The 16,303-nt window shown below is 41.6% G+C and overlaps 1 protein-coding gene across 1 annotated transcript; it reads right to left on the bottom strand.

Moving 5' to 3' along the window:
• Positions 1 to 774: 774 nt before the first annotated feature.
• On the bottom strand, positions 775 to 14,199 carry LOC128444116 (anoctamin-2). The gene is made up of 26 exons (XM_053426423.1): positions 14,071 to 14,199; positions 13,616 to 13,858; positions 11,670 to 11,768; positions 11,326 to 11,498; positions 11,089 to 11,143; positions 10,950 to 11,001; positions 10,747 to 10,802; positions 10,382 to 10,429; positions 9,712 to 9,776; positions 9,118 to 9,252; positions 8,869 to 9,029; positions 8,458 to 8,540; positions 7,147 to 7,221; positions 6,986 to 7,042; positions 6,354 to 6,428; positions 5,782 to 5,983; positions 5,087 to 5,198; positions 4,941 to 4,998; positions 4,761 to 4,861; positions 4,508 to 4,671; positions 4,243 to 4,395; positions 3,934 to 3,986; positions 2,972 to 3,150; positions 2,661 to 2,766; positions 1,961 to 2,531; positions 775 to 1,855 (listed from the first exon to the last, which is right to left on the bottom strand). The coding sequence occupies exons 1-26, from the start codon at positions 14,197 to 14,199 to the stop codon at positions 1,182 to 1,184; spliced, it is 3,879 nt and encodes a 1,292-aa protein (XP_053282398.1). The 3' UTR covers positions 775 to 1,181.
• Positions 14,200 to 16,303: the final 2,104 nt, after the last annotated feature.

Genomic DNA, 16,303 nt, shown 5'->3' with positions numbered 1-16,303 from the left:
TGCTAAGCTGCGTCAGTCTTGTGGGGATTGTTTGCATACCCTCACCTGCAAGAATTCCCTTGGAATGCTGGGAAGCCCCCAACAAAGGCCCCATTCACTGGTGGGGCATGAGGGGGCAGAGGAGGGGCCAGTTATGGATACGGCAGAAAAAGGGAGCTTTGCACACAAATATAGTAAATTATCATTTTGCATAAATGACAACAAATATATAAATACATGCAGACCATCACCCTGCTCAGTTTGTAGGGAAAGAGAATTTTTGTTTCTGATATAAATAGTTTTCTCTTTCCTTCTTAGTAATTTTGTAGCAAAAATGTGGATACAAGTATGGATACAAACGTAAACAGCACATCAATGATCTAAATGTTTAAATACATAACACTCAATACCGTGTGATGGTTTACCAAAAACCAGAGGGGGGCAAAACCAGAGACAACACAACAGGCTGTCAAATCTCCCAGTGAAGGATTTACTACAGACACGTTATGAATGTTGTGATATTGTTGTTGTGTTTCTCATTGTTGTGTGACTTTGTCCCCACATATGATATGGATGATTTCTTAACTTCTGTAAATTCTTCTTACAGTTTTTCTACTTTTCTGTCCACAAGATGCAGGTGTAGCACTCATTTAGGTTTGAGAGTTCAAATGAAAACCAGATATCAAAAATATGTTCTTCTTTTATTATCATTTTTCACATTTTTTTATATATCAAAACCTCTAAAAATAAACAGTCGATCTACAAGCATTATTTGTTGAGACTAACTGTGCCGTATACAAATCCGTCGTCCTCTGATCTACACGGCAGCACTGCTGCATGTATAGGACTGAAAATAACAGAGGAGCTGTGGCTAGTGAGAATGTGAGCTGTGGGAAATAACAAATCAACCAAAAATCAAGAAAAGAGTAAAAATAGTTAATGTTGAGAAGGTGTTTTCTTTGGGCACAGCAAGGGGAGTTTCAGAGCAGTCTTTCTCTGAATTGTCCAGCACCTCCCTTGTCAGGATCAGCCCTAAACCACTGAGCGGTAGGAACATCTCTGTGAACATTAAGAGGATAGAAAGGAGGTCCATTGATCCGGATGGTCTCTCTTCAGGAGTGAGGCTCCAGGCACAGACAGGAGAGGATAATCTGCATAGCCCTCCCCCTCCCTCTGTCACCCTCTGTCCCTTCAAGCTCTCCTCATTTCAGCGTGTTGCGCTTCAGTTCACTTGGGGAGGGGGGGATGCGGCCTTCCAGCTTCGTGAAGCTGGTGGAGTGGCTAGGCTTGGTGGAGTGCTCCTCGGGACTGGGGGCTCTTTGTCGCGGCGGCAGGGTGGAGCACCGGGCTTTGCCTCTGGAGCGTGTCTTTTGGGGTGGAGGGCCCTTCAGCGCAAACAGTTCGCTGGGGGCTTTGGGCTGTGGGGACTCAGAGTTGTCTGATGGGGACTGTGTGGGTGAAGGTGACACTGGAGTGCAGGGGGGAGAGTACCGGCTGGACGAGGCAGACAGCGACAACTCCTGCAGGGGAATCATAGGAGCGAGTGAGGCTGGCGGCTGGAGCCTGGTGAGGCTGGTGGAGTGGCTGGGCCTCGGCAGGCTGCAACAGGCCTCGGCCCCTCTGTGAAGGGAAGGCAGGGTGGAGCAACGAGCCTTCGCCCGTGAGCCTGGCTCTCTGGTAGGAGGAGCGATCAGTGAGAAGAGCGATGTGTTTGTATCTGGTGTTGTCACATCAGCACTGGAGGCCCTCACGCTATCACAGGAGCCTCTTTGAGATGTCGGATGTGACGGAGGCTCCTGCACCCTCTGGTATTCCTGTGTGGAGCCTGAAGGAGGAAACCCTGTGTCCACAGCTTTGCTCGTCGATGGCTCCTCATCTACATGATAAGAAAAGAAGAAGAATTAGACTCAAGATAAAATAAGACAGCTCAGTTTACTCTAACTAACAAAATGTAGAACAAATGTAATGGACATCCTCTCACCTAGCAGGCCCAGCTCGCTCATGATGGTGTCCAGATCAACGCTAAAATTCATCTCATCTGCCTCGTTCTCTTCTTCTTTTTTTTGTCCACCTTCCTCTTTGGTCTCCACCTCCTCTTGCTCATCCTCTCCCTTTCCACAATCCTCATTTTGTTCTCCATCTTCAACCTTTGCTCCCCCATCCATCTCTCCCCCGTCGTCCCCTGCTTCACCTTCGCTCTCTATTCGTCTATTTTCTTCAACTTCTCTGAATGTCTTTCCAAACTCGGGATCACTGTCGCTCCTCTCTCTTGATTGCTCAACATTGACCTCAATCGCCTCTTCCTCCTTCTTCTCCTCCTCCTCCTCCTCTTCCTCTTGCTCTTCTAGAGGCGCCTCTACCACAATGTCTATGTTGGGGGGGAAGCAGGGGATGGAGCGTTTAGTTATAGGGGATTTGGCACGTGCTTCCTGGTCCTGATTCAGCAGAAACTCCATCAGCATCATGTTCTCTTTCTTCAGCTGTTCCCTCAGTGAGCGGGGCACGTCTGGGATCATCCAGGCGACCAACATGCTGAGGAACATGGCGAGGTTCTGTAGGGAAATAAAGAAGAGGTTTGTTAAACTCAGGACAAAACACTTTTAAATTCAGGGCTTCCATTAACAGATATACTTTCATAGTCATGGTTGCCATCAGACACTGTTTTTAGCTAATTTTCTTACCTGGAAGAATATTACAAAGGCTAGTTTTGCTGCCAGGACGGACCAGTACTGTTTTGAGAAGGTGTAGGCGTCTGATGCCCACGGTGGGTCTCTGTAGTCCTTATACCTGAAAAACACAAACAGTCTGGGTTTAGTGAGGAGGCAAACAAAGGATAACATGAACTAAGGTGATTACAGATCAGAAAAAATGCTTGGAAAGGCGTGGAAACCCCAGACAAGTTTGGGATTTAGGTAAAGTAAGAGTTAAACTGCTGCTCTCAAGGGTTTACAGGAAGCTCCAGGTAGGTCAAGGTCAATAGAGTCACTCTGACCTGCACATGGCGACTCCTGAGATGAGGGTGGTGGTGGGTGCGGTGCCCACTGGGAAGTTGCTGACATTAAAGTAGGACAGCGAGTGCTCGGTGTAGCCGTTCATGGTGCCGTTCACACTGTACATGTACTGGTAAACCATTCGTGGAACGAACTCTGACGTGAAGGAGATGACAAACGCCTGTGTAGACAAACAAAGGATGGGATTAACAGCACTGTAGTACCACATATATAACACATAACCATGTAGTCATAGCATTAGAGCTCATTAACAGCTAAAGCACCATTCATTTAGGCAAATAATGTAATGTCAATAACAACATCTAATACAAATATAATACTTTTACCAAACATCACATGATGTCTCTCCATGTCTCTTGTGATACTGCTGTACCCCTGATATCAAAGCAAAATTAAAGGATGGATTTTAGTTTGGTGTCATATAATTTACACTGATACTATTCATATTTGTTACCCATCCTTCAGGGGCTTAGGAATTATTTTGTATATCCCAGAGACCACATCTTATCGTGATAAGTCTTGGTGCCTAACATCCTGAGTGCTCTGACACAAAGGCTATATAAGATGTATTTGATAAGGTACAAAAAAAAACAATGAATGCATTTATTAACATTTATTATGTGGATAGTGTAAATGGGTTGTATTTACGTGTTTCACACACATTCATGCACAACTACACATTCATACACAGCGCTTTTTTCTTCATACACCATTCACACAGACATTTGGTATGTTGTAGGAATTAAACCACCGGCTTTCATATTGGTACCCATCCAACCCGCTCTACCTCCTGAGGCAATCTCTTGTCAATACACACACAAACACACACACACACACACACACACAAACACACACAAACACACACAAACACACACTCAAACACACACACACACACACACACATACACACACATACACACACACACACACACACACACACTTACATTGGTAATGACAGAGAACTTGCTGATTCCACAGAGAATGTTGTACCAAATCCCTGGAGGAAGCGTGTGCATTATAAGAGAGAAAGAGGGAAAGGAAAGTGTGTGTGTCCATGTGTGTGAGTGTGGTGTGTGACAGGCAGGAAGACAGACAAGCAGACGGACGAACAGACAGACAGACAGACAAAGAGACAAAAAAAGGGGCAGAGAGGAGTAAAGAAAAAGAAAGTGATTAAAAGTCACAGGACAGCTTATTTCAGATTCACACAGAGACTGACAGAGAAGACGTGATGTCCCAGGTGTGATCCGTACCTATGTCTTTACACCTCACACCATCGGGCCGCCGGATCTCAGTGACGAATTTTGCAGCATCGAGACGAATCTCGATGACGTTGTTGAGCAGAGCAAACGCTGGTGCCAGCGGGAAGGAGGCCACGAACAGAGACACAAACCCGTACTGGATTACTGCAAAATACAAACACGTACACACAGAGAGGGTTGAAGATACATTGTGTGACTCCAGGAGCAGTTGAGTGAGTGAATAAAAGACTGAGCAGAGAGACCTAGAGAGACTCACTCATCTCCATGTACTCGGGGGTGACACCTTCAAACGGTTCAAGAGTGAAATCTTTGTCAAACTGTTGTTTTGGTCTCCTCTCTTCGGCTTCATTCTCCTCATCTTCAGCAGCTCTTTTCTTTCCCTTTTCCTCCTGCATTGTTCTGTACATCTTTTTCAGCTTACTGTAAAACAAAAAGTAAAGACACATTAACGATAGAGTCCCAGCTAAGACATCATAGGTTAAAAACTAGGTGAATAAAGAAATACTTACGGTATGAGGACCTCAAAGACGTTATTTTGAATCAGCTGCTTCCCAAGCATGATCATGCTGAGCTGGATGCAAAGCTCAATGAGGCAGCCTGGAGGAGCACACTGTGGAGCATAAAACACACATTAACTACAAGACTCTGCGCCAATATACACAATGAATAACGTGTGTATGTGAACCCACTTCCTCCATTCGATAGTGTCCAAAGACGTAAACATAATCACCAGGCCGCCCAGCAAACCTGTGGGAGGAGAAGACCGAGTCACGTGATGAGAAATCAAAAGACAAAAGATGATTAGTGAAGACGAATGAAAGACAGAGACACGCACCTGCCCTTGAAGAAGGCCACATAGAAAATAGGTGCAAAGGCGTTCATGGATTTGAGAAAGAAAGACTTGAAGATCAGCCGCTCTTCAAATTCTTCCTTCGTCTTCGGGAGTTCTGTCGGAACAACGAGTATAAGATCATCATCCTCATCCTCATCATCCTCACCCTCATTATCATAAACATCATCATCATCATCATCGTCATATGAAACACTCCTTTTTTTTATGGATGTTTCACTCACAATGAACCTTCTTAATCAGTTAATATGGCCTTTGACATTGAAAAAATCTGGGTTGTAGAGTTTAAAGTTAATTTCATCACATCTGTGTTCTGAATACGCCTAAAATATAATATATAATACACATAAAAAGCATATATTAAATAACAAAAAATTTAAAGATTAGATTTTATCAGATTCCCATGTCGAGCTACAGCTAATGAACCACACACAACCATTACACCGGATAAGAATCATAAAGACAAACAACTATGATACTAAAATGCGAAAAGTATCACTGACTTTTCGGGTGAAATATTAGCCTACTGTATCTTCCAATACACCATACACATGTAGATTATGTATGCACACATACTATATTCTTGTTGGTTAACTTCCTATTCTTATTCAGGAATGATCCAACATATACTATTTTATACTCATACATTTTTGCTTGCTAACATGTACAAAATACAATACCCAGTTCAGTGAGCCACACAGCGATTGCTCCATAAACCTCCTCCAGCACCAGAACGACCAGCATGTTGAGGATGATGCCCGTGGTCGTGACGGTCATCCTCACGCTGGCCTTGGCCTCAGGATCGGGGTTCATGGACCACACGCTCAACATGCAGATGCGGTAAACCGCCACCCCAAACACGGCCGAGAAGGTCACGAAGATCTGAGTACACAGGAAAGACACAGTTACACACCTCACAAAGGTTCGATATTCCTATCTAGAGGAATATCTGTGTTTTTTTTAATATTCATTTTCAGCATTCTGTTAAATTCAATTGGACTGAGTAATAAATTAGGATCACTCCTTTGTGAAATTAATAGATATAAGAACTGTGAGGAAATCATGTAGATAAATAACATATGTCTATAAACTTTATAGTGCGAAATGATATCTGCATAAAAATGACAATAATCATGAAAGATTGTGTGAAGTGAAAACATTATAATAATAATAATTACAATTAATTAATGGAGGGGTACAAATATATAAAATAAATATAAAATGATATATGTATATGTATAATATACAGTACCAGTAGCAGTAATGTGGACACATTGATGAAGAAACCTGACAGGTGATCCTCAATGTCCAGAGACTCAGGCTCTTGCTGTGAGGAAGAACGTGAAATTAATTTGGTACACAGTAACAAACATATTGGTATATGCAGTTGTGTGGGTACAGTGTGTAGTGCACAGGGCTACACTCAGGGGGGTCGGGGGGATGCTGATCACATGTTTTGCACACAGACGTTATGTTTTCTCTCTGCCAGGCCCATGTTTGCCATCTGAAAGGACAGAAATCCCCTCTCCTTCCTCCTCTCCCTCCTCCCTCTCCTCTCTCCATCAGTAATCTGGGCTTATCCCAGCCAGGTAAGCAGCTTTGGACTCAACCACCCGCAGCAGGTGAAGGGGGTTTCCTCTCCATACGCAGACATGAGCTCATACAGTCGCAGTCTGACTGCAACTTTTATTGTAGACGCATGCGATGGGCTGCCAAATCTGCTCGGTCAGCAATATTCTTGTTTACCATCTCAGAGAGTCGTCTAATTAAGGATGTTAGATCTGTGTTAGTGTAATAAATGAGGAACAAGTTTAAATAACCCCAGCTCTGCCCTTTCACCCTCCTCCTCCCACCAGCAACTCCCAGCGAGTGGTGCAGTGATACCTGAGAGGCCAGCATCTGCTCTGTCTCTCTGTCTGCACCCTCTCCAGCCTGATTCAACTGCACCAGAGAACACAAAGGAAAGAACGTGTCGGTAAAAACAGTGAGAGAAGTTTGTGTCACAAGTCATGAAGATGCATCTGAAATACACTGGGATAAAATACCTTCTTCTTCGACTGTGATTTCATCTTTGCTTTTTTCTCCTGCAGAGCTTCTTCATATTCAGGCCTCAGCTCCTCCTGCAGCCAACCAACAAACACACGTTAAAACATTTGCAGAAATACAATCACCATCATACAACACTTCTTTTCCACTATTCTCTGACAGTTTTGATGGTTTTAGGGATTCCCAACACAAGTAGTGTTTAGTGACCTTATATCTGTACACGGTCTATGGTTAGCAATGTTTTCATTCCAAAATAACTTCATACAAATTTTGAATAGTTTTTCTCTTCAAACACATTTCCTTATAAGAAGACCCAATTTAACTTCTTTTAGATTTCACAAGGTTCTCCAGTTTATAAAAAGAAAAATCGAATAAATACCAATACATCTTTTGATCTAACCCTAATAATAAATATCGATAACGACACAGCTTGATAAACCACGTCCTAATATGCTTGCAATTTGAATTTAATATATGTGCAATACGGAGTGCATATCACTTTTTATTTAGTTTCATTTGTTCATATTGTATTTTGTTTCACATTTGCATTACTCATAGTGGGACTATTTTATCTTACTTCTTGAGTGCAGGATATTAAATGGGTACAGAAACTTGCCCACCTGGACTCTCTCCTTCAGGCAGCATGAAGAAAGACAGAAGGAAAGAGAGCAAGAGAGAGACAGAGAGAGACAGAGAGAGAGAAAGTGTTGCATTAGGGTCAGAGGGTCTGTGTTGCGACCCTGCTGCGTCACCTTATCCAGCAACCGTACTGTTTTAAGAACAGACCAATCCCATTACAGCTCTTCACAGGGTAAGAGGTGCTGTTACTGCATGTATGTGTATATGTGCATGTGTGTGAGTGTGTGTGTGTGTGTGTGTGTGTGTGTGTGTGTGTGTTTGTGTGTGTGTGTGTGTGTGTGTGTGTGTGTGTTAGAGGGGAGGGCTCTGTTTTGACATGAATGATAATCTGCAAACTAAACCACAACTGATCTCTGTCGTCACCATTGACCTGGGACATGAGCTAATGTTCTCACCTTGCCTGACCTGGCTCATTAGCAAACACAGCTAATACCAGAATAGAAGGTGAAAAAGAAAGAGTCAGCTAAAATGTATATTATATCATGTGACAAAGAAAAACCCCCTGCAAAGACTGCCTTTACTCTCAAATAAACATACTAACGTGTCTCTGTGTGTGTGTGTGTGTGTGTGTGTGTGTGTGTGTGTGTGTGTGTGTGTGTGTTTGTGTGTGTTTATTGAACAGTATGTGTAACTACAGTATTCTTCTATCTATCTTAAATCTATTTCTGTACCTCCTCATCCTCCAAGCTGGTCAGGTCCCAGGTATGTTTCAGACACATTTGCCGCCTTTTCCAGTGCTCCAGGAAACAGGCAGCTACAAGAGGATACACAAAAGGAGGGATAAAGAAAATCACCAATATGAAAAAGACCCGCACTTTTATAACAATTTCTAAACACTACAATAAAGGTTTACAAATAGTGTAATGATGTGATAAACATGACCTAATTTGTATTCAGCTCTGTTTCTAGTGCAAATGCTTATTGCTGTCGATATATATGTATACATGTAATATTTATGTATAAAATGTACTTTATTGCATTTAGGGCAGGTGGAATTGGCTTATATTCCCTGTTGCCCCTGGGCCCTCTGGCTTCTTCCCACACTCCACACTGATTGGTTCATTACGAGGAAAGCATATTACCCCAAAGAGACATGAAAATAGCGAAGAGGACAGTGACTCCATTGTCAAACAGGTATGAGGTTCGGGCCAGTGAGCACACGGTGCTGAGAAGCCAGTAGTCACACACTCCGTCACACAGGGGACACATGGTGATGTTCAGGTTGTCGTCACACGTCTCCTGACTGAAATAAAATGAGGACGAGGAAAATATCATAGCATGTACAATGATAATCACATGTGCTTTTGATGAGAATCCATGTGTCTGCCTACCTCGGTACATTGGTGTCCACAGTGAAAATGCCGTACAGGAAGACAATGATGCCCAGGACAGAGGGCGGGATGAGGAGCTGAGTATAAACACCCAGCCAGGCAAAGTACAAGCCAATCTGCTCTCCAAAGTATTTCCTGTTTAAATAGAGGTATGTGTAAGCTACAGCTGCATGGGTTTTTAGCTTTTTGGTAATTCATGGTTCTCTGGGAATAATGAAAACAGGCATTAAAAAACAATTTAATAGCCGATTGCTATTCAAGTACTCTAGATCCTCAGAGTACACATACAGTACTTTCCATTTTAGACAATGTAGATTCCATCTTGAAAAAATCTTATGTCAAATTTAATCATAATGAATTAATCATCTACCATGAAGGACTTGCTTGAAAACTACTCAACACACTGAGCTAAACCTGAACCCGAGAGAATAATTACAAGTATGTTAATAATCCTATCACCTTTTTCTAGCACCATCATCTTAGCTCCACTTTTGAAAAGCAAGATCATGGTCCCTCTAACAGTTTTATAGTAGTTGCCAACATTGAAAAAATGCAATCACAAGCTGTGGCTGGACATAAGTGTGAAGTAATTACCTAATCAGGTCCACGGGCTGGTATTTATGCATTACTCCATAGTTAGCCCATTCTTCATGCAGGAGCTGAAGGAAACACAAGCACACCATCATAGTACAAGGATACAAGTTTACCTTAATATATTATAGGGAAAACGATGAACAATCAACTGCTATTAAGAGGTAATAACAGTTCAATCATTAAAAATTCGGGGGAGAGGAATCAGAGACAGAATCAATTAACACTAATGGATTTGCTCTATAAATGAATAACAAATGATCAAAAGTCGAATATTTGTATTTGCTGGACGCTCAGAAAGAGACTCTCAGCTACCGGGTTGTTTTGTTTAGTTGTTTGTTTGACCTTGTCATCTTAACAAATCTGCTAGCTGATATTATGAAAGACTTAAGACCCCACTTTTAAATTACAAAAAAATAATATTTATTTATATTTTTGAAAGTCATTTTCAATTTTGTGCAGTTTCTGAGAGGCCTGAAAATCAACTGTGACGCCTGAGATTTGAATCCTAACAAAACCACATCACTTGTCCAGGACAAATCTGGATTCTAACAGTGTCGTCTGTTCCTCTCTCGAGAAGCATGAATATCATCGTCTCCAGTAAATCCTCTAAATGCAGTAGGTTGAATATGAACAATTCGTCAATCACATATGTCAAAGCCACTCAACTCACCTGTCTGTCATTTCGCTGATCTCTCCGTCCTCTCCTTGTGAACGACCCCTGAAGAAAAGAGGTGTCAGGTGCTGTGAATGATGTCGATTTCTACACAGTATTTCATGTTTGATACATCGACATGGATGCACGTTCGATTTTTTGGGGTATTTTCCAATATATATATTTTTAAATACCCCTGTTTTTCACAATTATCTCCATAAAAAAGCTAATATGTTGACTTCATGAAACCATAAAAAGCCTTTTTTGAACAGAACATGATACATAAAAAAAAACAATCTAATAGATACAAAAGCGCTTATGAAGAAAAGCAACAACAGCAACATCACAGTGACCAGGGACGTTGTTATTTGTGTTGCACTCACATCATGCAGAGGGAAAGCCGAGTCGTAGACACCCCGAGCCAATAACGAGTTGATGCCTAGTGACACAAAGGATTGAGTGTATCACAGTGGACATGGACACAGTCAGTTGTGTGACTGTCGGCATATGGAGCGCATTAACCCCGACTGACGGGAAGCACATCAACATTATGAAGAGGAAAATCACAGCGAGAAATAGGCCTCACCAGTGGTTTGGATAGTTTGTCTGCAGGTAATGCGGGAAATAATCTCAGCCACCTGGAAAGCATGATATAAATCACGTGAGCTCACATGAGATTGCAAAACAGACAAAAATAAAATTGGAGGAAGTGTTTCTGGACTCACTATTCTGCTGCGCGTGTTGTTATCAAATAATGTTTCTGTTGCTTGGATGTCATACCTGCAGGAAATGGCAGGAGGCAGTTAGCAGCAGAACCTGCTCATCATGTGGACATCAAATGGTTTCTTTTGTTTCTCTGTCCCAGCACCATATGTATATATAATACAATTATGTGAGAGCTGCACGTTTAGATATGATGGGGTTATCTGAAGCCGAGAGGACGACTCAGAGCATGTACTCACAGGTGAAGCTTGTCTCTGATGAAAGGGTGCTTCAGGGTTTTGAGGTGAGTGCGTGTCTCCGAGTCCCTGAGGACGTCGAACTCTGGGACGCTAGGTTGAAACGGCGTGCTGACTTTGCTCACGATGGAGTCCCAGATCCCAGCGATGCCCGTCCGTTTCCGCAGCTCACACTTCTGCTCGATTCAAAACACACACACACGTTTTTTGGGGGGATCCAAATCCACTCAGTCAGGTTTGTTGCTCCTCATGTCTCATTCTACAGCATTTTGATTAACAACTCGATTGTGATGTAAAACCAAATCATATTATATTAAACGACAATATCTATAACTTAAACTTCTGACCTTTTTCACAGCAACTTTAATCTTCTGTAGTTCTGCTTCTCGACTGAGTATCGGCCACGGGATGTGCAGCCGGCTAAAGCTGATGAATCCATTTGGCCTCTGCACATAAATAATTACACACACAGGTAGGAAACATATACATGAATAACACATATAACATGTGAAACACTCTGTACATTATATTGAATCATTAAAATTGATTGTTTATGACCTTTTCCCTTGTATTACTGTATATATATATATATATATGCATATTTATTTCATTCTTATTTTTTATTTTTTTATTTCAATGTATTAACTCTTCATTGTACCCTCGGCACCATTGTAAATAAGGGTCTTATTCCTCAATGTGTTTTCCGAGGCTTAAATACAGAATCAATCAATTACTTCATCACCTGTACCAGTGCATACAATATACAATATTTGTTTCAGTGTTATGATTGCAGCATATATGGATAGAGTATCTGAGTCTTTTTTACTCTTCATCTTTGCATTAAACTCCTGCTGCTACTTGCCCTTGAGTAGCCAGATGAGCCTTCTCTAAACCTGTAAGTACACGACTTTGTGAAACATTGAGGCCTTTCTGAAGAAAATCCCATTATTTCAAGCCTGGAAAATCCTTGAACATGCATATTATTAAAAAAAAAAGCATAATAATGTGTAACCCATCGGGATCTGTACCTGATAATCTTCCGATTTTAACCAATTTTCAGTTTTCATGGGAAAATCAGTTGCAGAGGCTGAAATCACTGGATTACAACCTGTCCATGAAATTAGAGTAATGACCTCAGCACAGATCATGTACAACTGCACCGGCTCAACCAGCAGCTGCTACACCTCTGATATTGTGTTTCATGATTTACAGGCGCTTTTTCAGTTGCAGCATGAGATTGGTAAATGAAAGCTGAAACACATACGGTTTGCAAAGATCTTCACAAACTTTTGCCTCGGATTCATTATTTCAAACACACACGTGCACACAGCAGTGGTGGCAGAGCTGCAAAACAAGGGAGAGCAACCTGGGGTTCAGTGTCTTGCCCAAGGACACTTCAGCACAGACATCCCACTTTACCACCTGTCGTGTTGCTGATCAGAAATATGAATATTACAATTAAGCAAGGTATAATTACAATGAAATCATCGCAAGATTATTTAAAGGTGAATTGATGAAAACATGCTCTGACATTTGACCTCAACATTTGGCTGCAAAACGAAACCATGCAACATTTTCTGCCCCTTTATTCTCATGAATCCTCCACTGTCCACTCCTCTAAACGATGGCCTGTTCATATCTGGCCACGGACAGACTGTAACAGATCCACACACACACACCGATACAGTGACCACAGAGCACGTCCTTCCACCCATTCAATCAAAATGAAACCCACTAATCACACCCCACTATCCTCCCCCCACCAGCCATGCCCGCCCATGTGCCAGCACACATACTTCCGAGTAGTGGATCACTCTCTAATAAGGTCCTATAATCTGGCCTTTGGCTTCACACTTACGGTCAGCGGTCTTAATCCTCAACCAAAACAGCAGTTGATTTAACATGCAAGCGTTTCACAATGCACACAGACACAAACATTCATGCGCACACATATACACACGCACACACAAAAAACACACATGCGCCCAATGGAACACACTGTTGAGCACGTGGCAAAGTGAAATGCAACACATTTCTGGTTGTTATTATTATTTTTATTGATGTTATTGTTATACTATCATATTGTCCTGTGAGATTAATAGGGAATTCTTAAATCTTTAATGAGGGACGAGGCGTGAGCTGAGACAACAGACCCAGTCTGATCCTCCACCTGTTTGGCAGCCGTCCAGTCAGAGGATTTGAGGTCGCTCAAGGACTGACCCATAAATTTCCATGCAGCAGATGGAAAAATAATCATGATGAAAGTGCTGTAATAAAAAAAACAAATACACACCTCTTTATCGCGCTCTATCTGTAGTCCCGCCTCCAGCAGCCCCGCCTCAAACTCCTCCCTCATTAAAACCTTCTCCTCCTCGGACAGCTTCGACTCCTCCACATCTCCTGATGGTGCCTCTGCCTCCGTATCCCATTGGCCCGGGATCACAATTGGTACACTCCCATTGGACACAATGGAGAGGCGCGCCTTGGAGGATCGCCTTTTCTTGTATTTGTAGCAAAGGACGTAGTCAACTTTCCTCTTGCCATCAGAGAAAAAAAGCCCAGGGCCTAGTTCAATGCCAGAATCCTGACACACACACACACACACACACACACACACAGGCAAACACACAGGTGATTAATGAAGATGTAAGTGAGACAGACATGCAACGCTCCAAGTTGGGTTTGGTCAGAGAGCAGGATGTCACAGGATGTCACAGGATGAGTGTTTACAGTGAGAGGGGGCCGTACCGGGTGGGGGGGGTCCTGGACGTCAGGTGGGACGATGGCGCCTCCATTGGCGGCGTCGCGCCCGAGCCCGGACAGGGAGCGGGCCAACGAGAGAAGCTTCGCAGAATGAACTGACGACGACTCACTCATTTCTGTAGTGACAGGTATACGCTCTTTTCCGTTTCATCACTCTGTCAACAGATGGAGGGAAGAACAGGAGGTCAATATCTAGAAGCTGGGCAAAAAACATGTTTCTGATAAAGGCAGAACCATTGATCCCAGCAAGATTTTATTATGCCATCACAGGGGTCCCCAAACCTTCTGATCTGTGACCCCTTCGACGCAATCTGTCAGTTTTTTAAGAATAAATTCTGTTCTGTTCTGTAATGTAATGTAAAAAAACAACTGTGGAGCAAACTCTATATTAAATGTTTCCTTACCAGTTACAGTTTTTTTTAAAGTTCTATCACTTATTAAATCTGACTGTACTATGCTTTTCCTAATGAAAGGAATTCAACTTCATGAGTTAATTTTACTACATTACAACATGCAATTATGTATTTTTCCTGAACATATCAATTAATATATATTAGAAATTCACTCATAATTTCACTGATGATATTCAAATCATGAGAAAAGAACTGTTGCAGAAATGTGTTTGCATTAGTTCAACATCTGCAGAGCCCTCAGGATTTCAAACCTCAGATTAAGAGACACTTATAAAATACAGATAATAAATAAAATGAGGACTTATTATTCAGATATATGATGAGCCAGAGATATGTAGATCCGAAGGTTTCAGGTTGATTTCATTGTCGAACACCATGTGTGATAAATCAGAGTAATGTGTGTTTTAGACCGACAGATCAAATCGTAGCCAAAGTTAAGCTGTTTCGTCTCTTTTTGACCCAATGGAAGCTGTGGGCTCGGATTAAGCTCCCGCTGCAATCCAAGCGGCAGACATTACAATCTGTTGGGGTAATTTGGCGACTTGACTCATTCTTTTAGAGAAGAAACGTTACCGAGTGGTTAAATCTCACACTGCGTATCCCTCCAGACTCACACACATAAAATGTGGAGCTTTTTTTATTTCATTTTTTTAAATCACAAAACGACACAGATAATCTTCTTATTTTTTGCAATACAAACTCTCAACTGTTTGTCGAACTCAGAAACTACAAAGTAGATAATGACACTGGTGATATGATAGATTCAAGTTAGTTTAGGTTAGTTACATCGTCATTTGATTCTGAAGAACACTGATATTTTTGATTAATCCCCTACAGCCAAAAAAACTTCAATGCAAATGTGTCTCCTAAAGATAAGATAAAGATCCTAGAGATATTTGATTCATTTGTTGCAGTGATCTCATGTTTGTTAGAGGTTGATCATGGCTCTATCTACAAGACTCACATTTTTATTTACTAATTCTTCACATTTTTGTGCCAATGCTTATATTTTCATATGCAGTACATTTATGTCTTTATTTATGCTATAAATATTTAGCATCTAGCAGCTGAGAGAAATGCGAGTTTCTCATCTGTGAATCATTATATAATTATACATAATCATTTAACAATATTTCACACATTTTTAAAAAATTTTTTTTGTTTTTTTATGACATTTTAAAAAACGTTTTTAAATGTCTTTCATTTAAAAATTACCTTACAGTATATATACTTAACTCCATTTAAATTTCACAGATGCAGTTCTACATGTCGAAAAAGGAAGCGTACATTTTCTAAAGCCTCTCTGTTCCGAGTGGATAAATACTAAACAGATTCACTCGTCTCAATGTGTCACTGAGTGAGGAGGATCGCGTGGAACAGTGGGGTGACATGTTGTAGTGGCCTCAGACCGCGGGGGAGCTGTGAGACATGTAAATACGCCGACAACAGACGACCAAACACTGTACACACAACACATAGAGGCCTTCAGCAGTCAATCCCCTTACACATGTCCACACACATCCACTGTAATCCCTGTTTACCATGTGTTAGCAAACACACAGCCAAAATGGAAACAGGGAATATGCCACTTAAGCTTCAGTCCAGCATGGACTTTATATACATTCTGAATCCAAAAGAACAGAGTGACATTTTGATATGTGTTTGTCGAGGGTTTTCATGTTATCGTCTTAAAGAGCGATGTCCAGCTCTTGTTTATGACACCTCGTGGTGAGCCATTCAGACAAATCAGGACAGGATTTAAATGATTTTTTAGGAGGATGCTAGCATCAGTTATTTTACAAAAT

This window comes from Pleuronectes platessa, chromosome 7, assembly GCF_947347685.1.
Source record: "Pleuronectes platessa chromosome 7, fPlePla1.1, whole genome shotgun sequence".
Classification (NCBI taxonomy): domain Eukaryota; kingdom Metazoa; phylum Chordata; class Actinopteri; order Pleuronectiformes; family Pleuronectidae; genus Pleuronectes; species Pleuronectes platessa.
This window is presented reverse-complemented; position numbering and strand designations above follow the sequence as displayed.